The following is a 17,044-nucleotide window of genomic DNA, read 5'->3' as shown; positions in this document are numbered from 1 at the left end:
TTTTTGCCTCCACACAAGCGATAACCAAGGCTGATCCATGATATGATGTCTATTTTTATCTATGGGAATAGAACTTGAACCCAGAGTGGTTACAACAACTCACATTCTGTTTAACTTAGGCTAGACTCATATCGATGATATGATTAGTGTGAGATATCTAACTTTTTTTTTTTTGGTTGCTGAGAGGCCTATGGCCAAAATTATAAGAAATGATACATAAGGGGATTGTTGACCCCCAAATAAGAAAAACAAAAAACTAGTTTTAGATAATTGTATTTACATCTTTTATACTCTTTTCTAAATAGTTACTATCGAATTATTTATATCTTGTTTCAGAAAGTACAGTAGGACTTGTGTAGTAAATATTGTCTTTATCTGATTCTTGAAGAGGATCTGAGCTGTTATGCCCTTGACCAGCCCAGGATAGCCCTCCAGAATCCAAATTTTATTTTAGTAAAAAATTGGATAAAGGACACTAGGATTATTTTTAACTGTCAATGACCTTTTCTTATTTAACTTTCGTAGGATGTGTATGAATATGAAAATTATAATTAATGCTAAATCACAGCTCCCACATAGGACTAGCCTCAGTTCTTTTTTTATCAGGAAAAAATATAATGTTCTCATAAATATTTAAATATTACTCATGATTTTAATTTTTAAATTTAAAAGTATAAATATACAAATAGTTAAACACAATTACATAAAAAATGACTAAATATATTATATATTCATACAAGACTATGAGTTATCATTAGAAATTATTATATAATGAAAAAATGAATCAATTATGGTGACATATTACAAAGATATTTGCGATAAAGAGGTGAAGATTTATAATTTAATTTTAAAATTTTAATAGAATAAGATAGGCCATGATTTAAAAAAATAGAAAGAAAATCAAATAATTAAAGATAAAGAAAAAACATTATAAAAAAAAAACAACTCTTATTTATTATTTAATGCTAACACATATAGAAGTTCACACAACAAAAGAAATAAATCAATAACATATCACAATTTTTTTTACACCTAATATTATCAATTTATTTTCTTAAAATTATTGATAAATTTTCTTTTACTTGTGAAAAAATTGAGTATTGATTACTTCTCTATAATTATTTTATTTCCTCTAATAATTTTTTAATTATTTAATTATATCTTTAATATTATATAAACTAAATAATATTTTTTAATGTTCCAATGACAATAGAACCCTGAATGATCATCCCATCAACTCATGCTCAGAATCTTTCACATTATAATTATATATTATAAATTGATTTTGCTTTAAATAGATTGGTCCTTATTTTTAGTCATATGGCTGTGGTTGTGGATGGAGGATTTGTGTTTCCTTGCTCTAGTGGACATGCATGGCAAATTAATCTTTTCACCCGCATGTCTTGTGTGGCTCATAATACCAACCTGAACAAGTTTCTTTGTCAAAATTGGTTTAACAAATGATGGGTTTCTGCTTCTTTCCTCGATGTACCAAGGCACGTCTGTGTTTTTCTCAAAGAATTTTTTTTTTAAATTTTAATATTTTTAAAGACTTTGTAATAATTACATCATTTTTCAAAAAGGAACAAATTTTCCCAAAAGCTAAAAAACAGACCCTCTAAAAAAACAAGTATATCATGAAAGCTTCATCCTAGCACATTTTAAAAGCACTGTGGTGTTATACAAATGTTAGATTTGAAGACAATAAGGCGCCAAAGGCAGTACTTATAATTTCTCCATACGGCTTCTGCGCCAAATCCGTCTTAAACAGCAACTAACACATGAATGGACACAATAATGTTACGGATACAAAATGAATCAGTTGCTTAACCAACTACTTGTAAACTCCAATCAGTTATAAAATTCAACATGCCCTGCAAGTTCTCTGCATAACAGCTTTGTTTCACTAGCTAACTTTATGCTTTTAGCAATTGCTAATCCTGTCTTGTTGTGTGTAGATGTAGGCTTATACGATTTCACCTGTTCTTCGCATCCCAATATCAGAGCTTCCCTAGCTGGAACCACATTTTCCCACCAAAACTCACGTAGAATTTCATGTATCAAGTTCCAATACTCACGTTCCCTAAGCACACGAAATATAGTGCTTCCATTTGGCGTCCAACAATACAAATCAACCCATTCACAATCCATTATCTCCATTTGGCCCTGCACTTGAGGCATGTAATAGAAAGGCATGGTTGACCAAGGCAAGCCAGCCTCAGGTTTGCCCTTGTTATAAGGACACTTGACTTCCAATACCCCACCTTGTGGGAAGCACCCAAGAACACCGTCAGGGGAGGCACCAAGCCAGTCATAAGACTGCTTCGAATGAACTGCAAACCCCATCGTGCTCACCTCATGGCCGGTGATCTTTTTATATTGTTCTATAGCTACCGCTTCATTGAGTGTTCCCCATGCCATGGCAGTATTTTTAGAAGCTTCCACAATTTGTGCCTCCGATGCAAATACCTTCTCGTTCCACAACTCAAGACGACGGCTCCCTTTCCAAAAACCCAATGCAGTACTGAACGTGCTGGTAGTAAGCTTGTCCTTGCGAAGGGCAAACCATTCCTCTGACCGTTGGGGGACATCAGCCAGTGAAACGTTGGAAGCAAATACTTGAAATGAAGGGGACTGAAGAATGACAGGGTCATTTAAAGAAATCAATGGTGAGGCACATATGGAAAGATTTCTCAAAAGCCCTTTTGCATACTTTCTTCTGATAGACGGTGATACAAATGCTGTATGGAGAATGCCACTGAATCTAATCATGCCAGAAAAGGTTGTTGTTGAGATTGTCATCTCCATTCAACCCAAATCTCTCAAGATGAAGTACCTAAGAAATTACGCAACAATAGCCAACGAGTAAGCAAAGCATGTCAAAAGATAATATATAAAAGCTTAATCAAAGAAAATTGAATTATACTTCTTCCACAAGGTAAAAATTAAAATCAACTTATTTATCTCAATTTTTGAATAAGTTAGATGAGAGAAATTCTAAAAAAGTTGAAGTGCATAATTTGATTTTAACTCACTAGGGGTATGTTTGAATAAACTCTTTCAAAAACACTTGTAGGAGAAAAAAAATAAGAAAAAAAGTGAAAACAAGTTTCTCTATAAGGTAAAACTAGCTTATATATGAATTAAGAATAAGATTTTAAAGAAGTTAATAGAAGAGAACCTTTACAAATTGGTTTATGCACGAGTAAATTTTACCTCAAGAAGAAACTTATTTCATTTTGTCTTCCTAATATTCTCTCCTGGTAGTGCTTTTGGTGAAGTTAACCAAACCAAGCCCCAAAAAAGTTTGGTTGATTTTATCTTATTTCTTCTCCTATACATCAAAACAAGGCCTGAACTAAAAGAGGAACTTGAATTTGGAGGAACAGCAACATGGCACTGCATAAACTACGGGAACATTTAAACACTAGCTGCTGTTCTCATATCCTTACTCACAACACAAAAATAAAAATACCAAAGTTTACCGCATAAAATATGCATTTGCCTCTGCTCAACTAAATGCACTATGTTTTTCCAACCATTAACAACAACGTGCTCGCAAAGGTTCTCCTCGTAATCGAAGTATAGAACAAAAATATTGTTCCGATTCACAATACAGCAAGTAAAGTATAATTACATCCTCTAACCTGACCTACCTAAACCGACCCACCCAAATCTCCTAATTCACTTGATATCCTCAAACATCGAAAGCAGAAACATGATAAAATTCGACTTCACAACTGAATCTAGAAAGAAGAATCAGATAATTGAAAACATATAAATAATAATAATAAATAAATAAATAAATAATCAGAGATGGAACGAACCATAACGATAATAATAAAAACCATATTTTTCGTTTGTAAACAGACGCAGGAACAAAATGAAAGCATATTTTGGTGGATGGTAACGTGAATGGAATGTAAAAGAAGAGAACCTGCGATTAATCCAAGTTTAGTTGAGTTGAGTTCATTTCAGCTGACAGGGATAACAATAGCTATTTGCGAAAAACTTAAAAGAATCAAGTCCCAAGCCAAGAGTTAAACGATACGGTACAAATAGGAATACGTGTTCTCTTTCTTAGCTTGGGCCCTAATAAAAGCCTGTTTTCCGTTGGTCTGGGCCCATTTGGGTCATGCCCACAGGCCACCGCTACAAGCTTTAGTTCCATACCAAAAAGTAAAATCACATTTAATTAAAGTTTAAATTTAGAATTTTTTTTAAGTTTTATGCCTATAATTAACTGTTTTTAGACAAGTGCTAATAATACAGTTTTCTATCGATTAGAATTTTTGAAAACTATAAAATCAAGACAAAAAAACTCGTTAAATAATAAATAAAACTATAAAAAAAAGTTAAAGGATTTTTAAATTAGTTGATAATGTAATAAATTTTAGATTTTAAGATATTATATAATTTTTTTATATTTTCAACTAATAAAAAATATTACTAATGTAATTTTTAATACAATTATTATAAAAATTAATAAAGTTATCGTATAAAACTGTTCAATCAAATTTTATAGTGATAGTTCATGTCTATTAACTCATAATAATAATCAATAAATAAATAAATAAGACTTTCTTAAAGTTATTTATGGTGATCTATGTTATCCTGTAGGCAGAACTTTGACATAATATTACACGAGAAAAAATACCTGCTATATAGCAGGTTGCAACCGGTTATAATATTACACGAGTAGTTTTTCTTAAGTCAAATAAATTAGACGTTAACAATATTAATAATTTAAATACTAGTTAATATATATATATAATTATTATAAATTTTTTAAACAACTAGTAAATAAATGTTATATATAAATTACACTTTTTTATTTTTTTAATTTGATTTGATCATTTATTTCTAAAATATTTAATTTAGTCTTTTATATTGATAAAGTGGTTTAAAATAGTTCTTTACATTAAGAACTTAACGGCAAATGCATTAAAAATTTTGAATCGACCATATTGGTATACTTTTTATATTAAAAGTGACCAAATTGAATCTTATTGAAAATATAAAGAACCAAACTAAATTACTTAAAAATATAAAAGGTCAAATTAAATTTCCACAAAACTAGTTGTATCAACTCAAATCCCAGCCCACCTTACTCAAGCCAAATACAATAGGTAACCATCAAAGAGAATCAAACCGACAAGATAATGAAGCTTCCGATATGAGCTTTTGTAGACTAATTTTAGTTAGCTACTGGAAAGTAAATTTGTCTAACTTTTGTGTAAAACTAATTTTAATTACCTATTAGAACTTGTAGTTTGTTATGCAAGTAGATTTAAGGTAGCTATTTATTTTTTGTTGTAGTAGCTTTAATAAATTAAACTTCATATCTGTTACATAGTTGTTATCATGTACAATTAACTTTATAAAGTTATTATGTGAATGCACTTATTTCTTTATTTATAATTGATTTCAAGTTTCTTTAAAGTTATTTGGTTGTATTGGAATATAATCTATGTTATCTTTAAGATGTTTCAATTTCAATATCACTTTATGAAATTGTGCAAATATATAGTTCTATCTTTGATATTTATCTTTACAAAATACAATTGATTTGGTCCTTTATGTTTTAAGCAAGTTCAACTAGATTCATCATTGTATCAAATATTATGTAAACATGTACAATTAATGGGTGAATTGAATTTTTTTTTTATGTTAACTATAACATTGTAAGTTTTTTCTATTTATGATTGATTTTATTAAATTATGTGTTTGTACTAACTTGGTGTTTATTGTTAAGAAACTTTGAGAATTTAAAGATTTTTGTGAGTTTTAGACGTTTAGGAAGTTTCTTTGAACAGAGGTCCAATTTGACCCTAGGAAGAGGTACATAAGATTTCTTTTAAAAATTGAGCTTCATAAGTTCATCCTTAAGAATCCTAGGATAAACTAGAGAGAAGAGCATTGCAATTTTGATGCTCTTCTTTTTCTTTCTAACCTCCCAAGAGTTGTAGAAGATTTTTGTTGAACATACAGTGGGTGATTCAAAGTTGTTGGTGCTAAGAATCAATGTTGGTGAGGAACTTTAGAGTTATTTAGAGCTCATTCCTCTTCTTCTTCCTTTTTTCTCGGTTCTCTTTGATTTTCAAAATAAGAAAAGCTAGAATTGAGTTCTTGTTGAATTGTTGAGTTGTGTGCATGATATGGTTGATAAATGGTTGTAGTTGTGTGGTGAATTGCATGATTTTGATGGTGATTATTGAACTTGAGTGTCTTTGGTTTTTCAAGAGAAAAACTTGGTGATTTTGAGAAAATTGTTATTACATGTGTTGTTTATCGCTTGGAACGAGTTGTTGATGATGAATATATGTAAATGATTGTGTTGCATGTTGGGAATTTCTAGATTTCAAGTGATTTTGAGCCAATTTGTGAATTTGCAAAGTGTAAAATTCACTATTGTGTCGAGTGCGCCTCCATGGCGTTGGACAAGACTCAAATCAAAAGTCTTTTGTCTCATTACGTTGGACGCAAAATTGGTGGCTTCAGGCATGAGGAGAGAGAAAAACACCTGACCTGATCATATCGAACATATATAACTTGAATGACATTAGATGTAAGATGAGAGAATTGTCTTTCAATCGATGACATCAAGACCTAGATTATGTGGAGCCCAACCTGACCAAGACAAAACTCTCTGCTTGAGTGACGTTAAGTATCAATGAAGTGACACTGGATGTGAAAAGAGAGAATCATCTATGCCTAAAATGATGTCGAGCTACGCTAAACATGATAGACCCAAGGATTCCTTGACCTCATCTACGTCGAGCGCGAGTTGAATGATATCAGATGTGAACAAGATAGATAATTCATTATCTCAATAACTAAAAAGTCTAACTTTTATATATATATATATATATATATATATATATATATATATCATATTTTTAGTAAGTCTAACTTTTATTAAAATGACCATTTTGAGTTATTTATCTTGATAACATGTATGTACATTTAATACAAATCTTATTAATATATATTATTACATTATCAAAATGAAACTGTGATTCTATTAAGATAACAACACATGTACTTAAGTTTTGTTTTTAAATTAATTTTATATTTTAAGTCATGTAAATTTAATCAATTTAAGCAATAAAAAGTTTTGCACTATTTTTAAAATAAATAAAAAAATCTGACATACAGACATTTTTCAATAATTATAAATAATAGTATATTGATAATAATGCTTGCCTAATAACTTATTTAAAATAATTAATAACTTTACTTAATATAAAAAAAAAAAAAAAAAAAAAAAAAAAAAAAAAAGACAAAGTCGAACTGTAGCAAGTCAATTTCTGTTTTTAATTTTTTGGAATTTAGCTGGTCAAGTTTAGAATTTATAAAGAATAGACTGAGGGACTATTAAAATCGATCCAATCCTCTCATTCTGTCGACATTATGACTTCATTGCATATACTAGTCACCTCGAATGGACCATTTTACTGCTTCTCATTTTTCCTAGGAGTTCACAAACCCAAACCGAATAAGACACGATTAGTTATGGCTTTGGATTCTACTACTATTGTCTACTCTAATTAACAATTATGCGTCGCCTTGACGTCTTTCTCTTCCATCACATACCTGAATTACCCATCCAACTCCATGACACAAGAAAAAAACATTCATACCCACATATATTGAATTGAAAATAATAAATAATTAAATCAATCAAATTCACACCCACGTAAGAACTGGAATAGGGATCTTAATAATAAATCAAATAATTCAAATCCTTAATAAGCCATATACAATGTATTTGATAATTTTTCATCAACAATAATAAAATAAAAATATTATATAATCACTAATAAATGAATTATAAATAAAATATTATAAATCAATATTAATAAGTAATTATTTTTACTGCATTTAATTTCCATCTGGTAATTACTTTTGTTACTTCATACACGTCTTTGACTAAATCTGTATTTAATGTATTATTTAGTTCTTTAATTTGTACTTTAATTATGAAGTGCTTATCTTTGAATCAATTTATTTCTTCTATATTCTACCCTAATGACGCTTCTGCTAATGCGTCCTTTATACCTCTTAATTCCTAAAGATGAATATTCTTGAAAATCGAAAATTATTCTTACTAATCATAGAGCTCAAACTTCCAACAAAATGAAAAACTTGTTTGAGGCAAAACTAATTGGTTTTTCCATTTTCTTCTTTCATTTTAAAATTAAAAAGATACATGCTTGGTAAATTTCAGTCAAAAAACATGAAACCATTATTTCCAAAACTGGGCCACTCAATGCATAAGGACAATATTGTTGAAATATTGAACACATTGGTTTATATTTTCTTGTCATTATTTTAGACACCTATATATCTTTTGCATCTCTATCTTTCCAACTTCCATAACAAAGATTTTTCACGATCTTGGAAAGCAAAGTCGATAGGTAGCACTTGAGTCTTAAGTCCCCATTAATTTTATATTGTTTCTTATATATTAATTAGTCCTTTACAAGTTGTTTTGACACGACAATACGAACCATGGTCGTGACAACTATAGTTGGCAATGGACACTTCTCCCCCCAATAACCAATGACAATAAGAATAAGATGGAATCCTGTTCTCTAAGGTCCATCCTTCCACATTGATGGGGCTGTGTATAACCAATTCCAAATGCATCTGCATCGACTTTTCTTATTTGATTCTATTTGTACCACTTTTATTAAAATTATGATTATGTACTTATCCCCCTTGGATAATATTATGAGACTTTTTGCCAATCTCATGTAAATAATTTGATATTATGTAAATAATTTTTTTAGTAAATGTCAACACATTAATGAAATAAAACTTTAATTTTCATCAGAGAACAAAATCAATAATAAGTGTATCTAAGATTTTTTTTTCTTTGTTAAACTATATTTGAAGTGTAGTGCATCTAAGATTTCTTTTTCTAAACTATATTTGAAGGTAGATGATTAATAACAATGCAAGCATGTTTTCAATAGATTTATTTTTGAAATCGTAGTTCTATTTTTTTTTACTAAAATAATATTGTTCGTGTGTAATGCAAAAATAGTATATGTGACAGATTTTTTTAGCCAAATATCTTATTTAATTGCATATTCTTAAATTTATAATGATTGTTAAGTTAAAATAATTTTATGTCATCATATGAAGACCATATTTTTGTAAAAACTAAGTATCACCCCAATCCTTTTTAATAAACACAATAAAAATGCTAACAAAAAAATATTTTTAATGTATTACTATTATTAACTAAACTTTATTAAAAAAAATACAATTTTTACAGGTCTCACTTTTTATTTAATAATTCTCTCCTAATTTTGTAATTTTTATTTTTTTTTAACAAACTATAAAATGCGTTTTAAAAATGCATTTCTAACAATCTTTTAAAGATAATAAACATTAATACAATCTCTATTTGATTTAGATTTTGATAGACCTGATTTAAAAAAAAAAAACTGATTTGTATATGAAGATGATATTTTGAAAATAAGTTTAGAAAACTAATTTTATTTAAAGACAAAAGTAAAATCACATTTTAAGATTACTTCATTTAAAAGATACTTTAGTCTCATACTAAAAAATAAAATAAAATTACAATTAATTAAATTTTAAATTTAAATATATTTTAAATTTTTTTTACAAATTTTATGCTTGTTTAGAGAGTGCTAGTAATACATTTTTTAATAGTAGTAATAAATATCAATAAATAGAAAATACTTTCTTAAAACTTTCAAAACTTATTTATGTGATGATATTTTTTCTTTTTCATGGATATGATCCAATGATTAATATGCTATTACCAAACCTGATTTTTATTGATCAAATGTTATTTTACCTCATCCCATATTTCTAAACAAATCTTATAACTATTGAATAAAAAACGTAATTATATGATGATGAATAATGAATTTAAAATCCTAGATCAGTGAGAATAATTTTTTTAAGAAAATAAAAATTAATAATCATCATTACATATAAAAAAATATAATATAAATATTAAAAATAATTATCAATAAATTAAATATATAAAATTAAAAATACAAAATATAATATTTTAAATATACAGGATGAAAAAATTGTATTTGACCGCCCTCAAAGTCGTGATGGTAATGTATGCAATAGATGGAGGGTTTTGGGTTGGAATTGGAAGTGTAAGGATGGCGCCATGATGAGGTGTTTGATTGAAAGGAGATTCCAAGGGGATCGGAATTGAAAGATTCTGATCTGATTCGTGAACTGAGTCAGCAATTTTCCTTTAATCGATCATTAGTCACGTGTTAGTGTGGTAGTGACGGGTTTGGCCCCACGAGACTGGCACACAACAACCGTGCACGACACACGTCAATGTCCAACAAACACATGTTCGTTCATCTTTAAGATAAGTTACTAACGACACTGTGAAATCCACCCTACCAATGCCACATTATCTCTCCGCTACGTACCTACTCACCTCCAATCCTACCTAGATATAAAGCAAATCCACTCTTCTTCTTCATCTTCATCATTTTCTCTATTTCTTTTTCCTTTTCTCTATTTCCAACGTACATTTGCATTTCCTACTTCCTACGCCCATGCCACAATCTGCAAAGGACATTTGTCCCATTTTTTTAAAAAATATATTTAAATTTCGATACTATGCATCATCACTTTTTTTGGCCTATGCCCACTTCCGTTGTTTAGAATAATATATTTATGTACGGGTAAGGCCTTGGGCTCGACCATTCCTTTTGACATGATATAACGGGTAGTTTCAAGGGTGTGTCGGCATAGTCGAATATCGACACAACCCACCAAGTCAGTATTGTCAAGGCCAGACCAAGTCACACTAGTTTGGTTTAGTTGAGAGTCCAAGAGAATTATATTGTTAAGTATTCGGGATTTGAAAGGACTGTTTCTAGTTGCTGACACCTAATCGGCACTCCTGATAGCCGAAAGGACTTAGGGAATGATTTACAGGATAAGTAACCTCTATACAGTGATTAGAGGTTAATCACGCATGCAATAAGATTAAGAACGTATTACCTAATTTGGTAAACCTAACACAGAATTCATTAATGTCATTATAAATAGTTCACATCTCAAGGTAACGTCACTGTTTATTAATTGCTATCGATATCTGTTTGTCCTGACTTGAGTGTCGGAGCCTTTTGCAGGTATCGTCCCTTCGCTTAAATATTCGATTGAAACTCTCATTCGACCTTCAGAATACGTAAAGATTACTAGTGTACCCCTCAGACATCCTCAGACATGTACAATTTAAATATAACTTGGAAATAAAAGAATATTTCAACTATTTCATTTTATTTGCCAGAATAAGATTCCATATAATCCAACTATTTGATAGCTACGTACGTGCTCAGGTCTTCAAAAATTAAGTATAATATTGACGTCCTCACTCTTCCCTCAACAAGTATTAAGTCATATATATTGTTTGGATAGAAGAGAATAGACAAAAAATATATTCTTATTATTTGGTTAAAAAAAGTGTAATATTATACATATAATAAAAATTATACAATAATTTATATAACATTATTTTTGTGTCTATTCTTTTTTCATCATTAATAATATTTCTTGGATGGAAATAAAAAAAATATGATACTATATAAGTTGTTATGCATATAATATTTTTCTAAAAAAAGTCAATGGAATAGATAGAGGAAACTACAATTATATCAGACTCAATTTTAACTCCTTAAAATTAAGGGATCTAGAAAGGAGATTTTTTTATATTAATTATAGACTAAATTATTCTTAATTTTTAACTCTTTAAAATCTTTTTTTTTTTGTTTCATTTTCATGCATTAAAACTCTTGTTACTTCCTTTTACCAAACAAGACAGAGAGAAGGCATATGAAATCAGGGATATAGAAGGATGTCTCTTTGGAAAGGGGATTAGAGTGATATGTATTGGGGCAATAGCGGTGCTATTGCATATATGAGCTGGATTTGGATTGGTACAACCTACGCTACACATATGGGTTACATGTGATGTGCCATGTGACATACCAATTCAATTCGATTACTTTGTTTAATTTAGAAAATAATAATGCGACAACAGCAGAATGTTTCTAAAATGAACAAGCAAACATTTTGATACAGCAGGATGGAATTAATAAACATATGGTTCGTCTCACTGTCGCAATTAAAGCCATTTATTATAAAGTGGACAGTTTATCCTTGTAGTATCAAGTTATAGTACCTATTCTCTTACCTAACACATTTTCCTATGTATAATTCTAAAACACTCAATGGTCATGGATGATATATGAGACATTCTTCAAACGTGTGAATTCCATATAAAGAATAAAAGGTAACCGGTAGGCATGCATGGACTCATATCAAACCATGTGGCAGGTTTAATCAGTGATTTAAATTATTGTTGCATAAAGAAAAAAGTTTGTCCTTTTTGTCATGTTAAAGTTTTTGTTCTCAACTTTGTCCTCCACTCACCATACATGCATATGCATCATGATATGGATATACATACATTAGATAAGATCCCCTCACAGAACAATTTTGCGAACTTCGGTCCAAAATACTGACAGAATACAGGCTATAGGGCACGTACCACTTCTTGCTCGTGAGTTTTTTTTTTTTTTTTTTTTTTGGGAAAGAATCCTTAAAACTAAAATAGGTAATATTTAAAAGAAAAACTAAAAACTTCCCCCCATTTTGGGTGGAAAGAATTACCGAAAAAATTATTTATTTCTTGTTTTTAAAACTAAAATTAAAATTGGAGTAGAAAAAAACTAAAATTAAAATTTGAAAAGTAAAATCAAATAAGCCAAAGACACCGAATCACCGATATAAATAGGTGCTTTCCTCGGTGCATATATAAGTGGAGGGTGTGTTTGGCTTAGTTTAAAATAAGAAGAAGCCATGTTCAAAGAATTAATTGTAAAAGCTTGAATGAGAAATAATTTTAAGCCATTTAATTTAATTATGTAGTTTCAGAATCAATAAATCCTACGGTGTTAGAATTATTTTATATGTTAATTATAATGTCTTTTAAAAGTATTAGACTCTACCTTGTAGTTATCTTTATGCAAAAGTTAATAATTGTCATATTAAGAAAATAAAGGTAAAAAAGTTTATTAACAATATTATTAGTATTATCCTAATCCTGATTTTCAATACATCTTGTTTTTAAGACAGTGATAAATATAGAACACTCTTGTTTTTAATAAAAAAAACAACATTGACAAGCTCAGATTGCTTGATTCTATTTTCAATCCAAATTCAAATAAAGTTCAAATTTAATTTCACCTCTTCAGTTCCCAGTTTCTCACAACCTTCCAATGGTCGACGAAATTGACCAAAGATTTGGGACGAGGCAACTTCTGTGAATCTCTGGTGTCCCTTTTAAGCCATATGCTATAAATCCATTCCTTCCCCTTTCACTTTACTCAGAATTAATAAAACCCACACGCCATTATATGTAAATATCTTCTTTTCCGACTTTTCTATACTTATCCTGTTTTCTACTTTTCTTTTATTGGTACAATACTAATTCCATGTATGGATGTAAATCCAAATATCTGTGAAGATCATGTCCTTTTTAATATTAAATTAATATTTTCCGATATATTAGAAAATAACATTATACTAAAAGATACAAATTTAAAAATTATAAAACATGATTTAAAAATACTAAATATTATTTCGATCAGATTTCTTAAAGACACATACCGTAAATTGAATACTCCATTTTTATTTTAAGGTTCATTACCATGATATATAAAATCTTAGGGACAATATCACACACCTCGAAATGGAGCTAAAAATTGGTGTTTATTAGGACATCAATACTCTGTTAGAAAATACTTACCTAATTGTATATACAACACATATAAAATTATAATAAAAAATTATTATTAACAAAACATTTACCTTGGGACACTTTAAGTTCATTTCTCCTTGTCAAAACATTACTTAATAACTTGGAATCATGAGTTGAACTCTCTCACCGTTGAGAACATACACGAATTTCAAATCAAAGTTACAAGCTACTAATACATTTTGTGATATATTTACATGACGATTACGATAATTGTTTATATATATCTTGTCCCCTCACCATTACCAAAATATGAGTAGTATCAATAGCTTCGATGCAATCTAAATTTCGTTTGTATATTATTAAAGTTCAATCATTATAGTTTCACTAAAATATAAATCAAATACTTCAACCAAAATACAATCAGGATGTTGACACTTAAAAAAATATAGTTCAACAGAGTATTAATTATCCCAACTTGAAGTTTATCTAAAATGAACATTCTTCTAATGACATCTTAAAGAAAGTGTCCTTTCTTAATTTGCTTTAGTATCATTCTCTTTTGCCTTTTTCTCTTTTCTTCATGCTTTTTTTCCCCTCTTTTCTCCAATATGTTAGATATTTTTTCAAAATTGACAACAATAGTCTCGATGCTAATAGAAAGAGTATATAGAACTTTGACATGATTATTGGTATCAACTGAATTAGAACTCCCTCCACACTTAGATCTAATTCTCTTTTGACAAATTAATTTTTCAATGGAACCTCCAAACTTAAAATGGGATTAAACAGTGGACTACCTTCTTCTGATGGTAAAGGTAGGATGGTTCTTAGTTATCTAATTGATAAATTACACATCAATATTGATAGATAAAAATGTAACAAAAAATATTGATGATTAAAAAAGACAAGAGAAAAAATAGATAGAGAAAGAATAACAAATAAATAAAAGAGATGAACAAAAAGAGAAAAATAATATGAGATAAATAATACATGAGAAGAGGGAGAGAGAAAGAGAGGGGAGCAAGAGAGAGGGAAAAAATTAGATAGGGAAGAGAGAGAGAGGAGAAATAGGAGAAAAGAGAAGATGAGAGAGAGTGAGAGAGGAAAAAGAGAAGAAAAAAGGTGAGGGTCTGAGTGAGCAAAATATGAGGAGAAATAAACGAGGAAAAAAGGTTATGCGAAATCTCAAGGTTTTTGGTGAGATTGTTAGATGAGTGGATTATATGTAAATTTTACTAAAAAAAATCTCATAAAATTGATCTTTCAAAATAATTTATTGAAAACTCTATGTTTTTAAGTGAATTTTTTTTAATTGAATATACCACAAGATTTTAACGTATATCTAAAAAATCTTGATTGCTTTAATTGAATATCACTAGATTTTGATATACTCTTAAAAAATCCACTTTTTATAATAAAAAAAAGTCTTTTAAAATCTCAATCCAAGTTTTACTATTTCCATTCTTGTCCATATTTTCATATCCTGTACACATCCCTTCCTAGTACTCGACGAGTATGGGATTTGTGTTCCCATATCCATTTTCATTTGGTAATTGATATATCTGTATTATCCAAAAATTAATTAAATAATTTTTAAAAAATATTAAAAACACAAAAAAAATTAACATAGAATAACAATTACAAAATTATATTAGTTAAGTTTTATTTGATATAAATTTTAAATAGAGAAAGAATTACATATATGTCAAACAATTTTTTTTAAATTAATTAAATTTTTAAAAAATTAAATCGAGTACAAGTACAAATACGAATATGAGACCGATATGTGTATACGTATCCCCACTTCTAGATGTAATTTATTAAATCAAATATTATTCATACTCAATCAAACCATATATTTTATGTCAAAGTTTAGACGAGTTCAAATATTACTCATAAATTTAAATTTACTTCTTATCTTTATCACTAATCATGAATGATATGCCCTTTATACTCTTGAAAACCCACCCTACCAATGTTATAAAAAGAACCGAAGCATGTAAGGAAATACCTTTAAAAAAGAAAATTATATACAAATTAAATTCTGAAGCCCTTATTTTTGGAGTATATATTATTATTTTTACTTTTGTGAAACATTGAGACCCTTTCCTTTTTTTTTTTTGTCATCTTAATAGTTAACAAAAATAAATTTCAAATATCAATTATTATAAAATTTTAAAAAGTAATTTAAGAAGAATGAAAAAACGTTAAAAGATTAATTTAGAGAAAGAAGATTAAAAATAGAAAAAAAAACAAATGAATTAAATATCACAAAAGGTGATATACAACAAAAAAGATGAACCTGGTAAAAGGAAAGAAAATAAAGAGGTATTGAAATTTGTAATTTTCACTCCTTATATTTATTTTGAACATTGATGGCTGCAATGTAGTTAAAATTAAAAGATATTGTATAGCACATAAAGAAACTTTTTATATGATTCGTTGAATAAAATATTTATAACAATATTATTTTTTAAAAAGAAAAATAATTACCATTTTAAAATTAGTATGTATACTTATTTTTTATTATTATTTTAATTACATAAAATAATATAATAATTACTTAAAATATATATGTTAAAATAATTGGATTTTCATACATTAAATTATCAATAGTGCGTTATTATCATTCATATATATATATATATATATAATATAATACTGTGAGTTTTTATTGTTTATTATCTTTTAATAATAATTATGTGTTGAATTGTTTTCAAGATGTTGAGAGGTTTTGAGAATTAAAAAACTTTGAGAGTTAAAAAAATTATGAAAAGTCTTTAAACATTTTATTCATATAAACATTAATTTATAATTATAATTAAATAAAAATAATATAATTTTGTGAATTAAATTAAAAAAACGATGAAATTTATAGAAAAAAAATAAATATGGTAATATCATGTCATATTTACTTACTTAATAAAACAAATTTTAATTATTTTAATAATAACATTAAATAATAGCATGCGTAATTCACATACACGTACACAAAAATCTTTCCGCGAAAGTTGATGGACAGAGATTCCAGTAATAGATAGAGACAGTGTTTGTTTTCAAATTTTTATACTTATTTATTAAAGATCGCCGTTTTTTAAAGCTTATGGATTTTTTTATTTTATTTTATTTTTATATAAAACCTAATGTGGTACTAAAGGAACACAAATTAAGTAGATATTTATATATTCAATGATAGAAATAAAATAAAGATAATTTTTTATGTAAAAAATAAAAAATAAAAGTACAAAGATTTTAAAC

At 28.1% G+C, this 17,044-nt stretch overlaps 1 protein-coding gene across 3 annotated transcripts; it reads right to left on the bottom strand.

Moving 5' to 3' along the window:
- Positions 1–1,633: 1,633 nt before the first annotated feature.
- Positions 1,634–4,075, bottom strand: LOC109810688 (Restriction endonuclease, type II-like superfamily protein). Of its 3 annotated transcripts, XM_020374223.3 has the most exons (3): positions 3,938–4,003; positions 3,217–3,334; positions 1,634–2,836 (listed from the first exon to the last, which is right to left on the bottom strand). In XM_020374223.3, exon 3 carries the CDS (start codon positions 2,806–2,808, stop codon positions 1,852–1,854), a length of 957 nt encoding a protein of 318 aa, XP_020229812.1. In that variant the 5' UTR covers positions 2,809–2,836; positions 3,217–3,334; positions 3,938–4,003; the 3' UTR covers positions 1,634–1,851. The 3 variants fall into 3 exon arrangements, with proteins under 3 accessions (XP_020229812.1, XP_020229811.1, XP_082924964.1); XM_020374222.3 differs by lacking the exon at positions 3,217–3,334 and having other exon boundaries at positions 3,938–4,075; XM_083068838.1 differs by lacking the exon at positions 3,217–3,334 and having other exon boundaries at positions 3,828–3,966.
- Positions 4,076–17,044: the final 12,969 nt, after the last annotated feature.

Source organism: Cajanus cajan, chromosome 2, assembly GCF_000230855.2.
Source record: "Cajanus cajan strain Asha chromosome 2, NIPB_CcT2T_4, whole genome shotgun sequence".
NCBI classification, from domain to species: Eukaryota; Viridiplantae; Streptophyta; class Magnoliopsida; order Fabales; family Fabaceae; genus Cajanus; species Cajanus cajan.
This window is presented reverse-complemented; position numbering and strand designations above follow the sequence as displayed.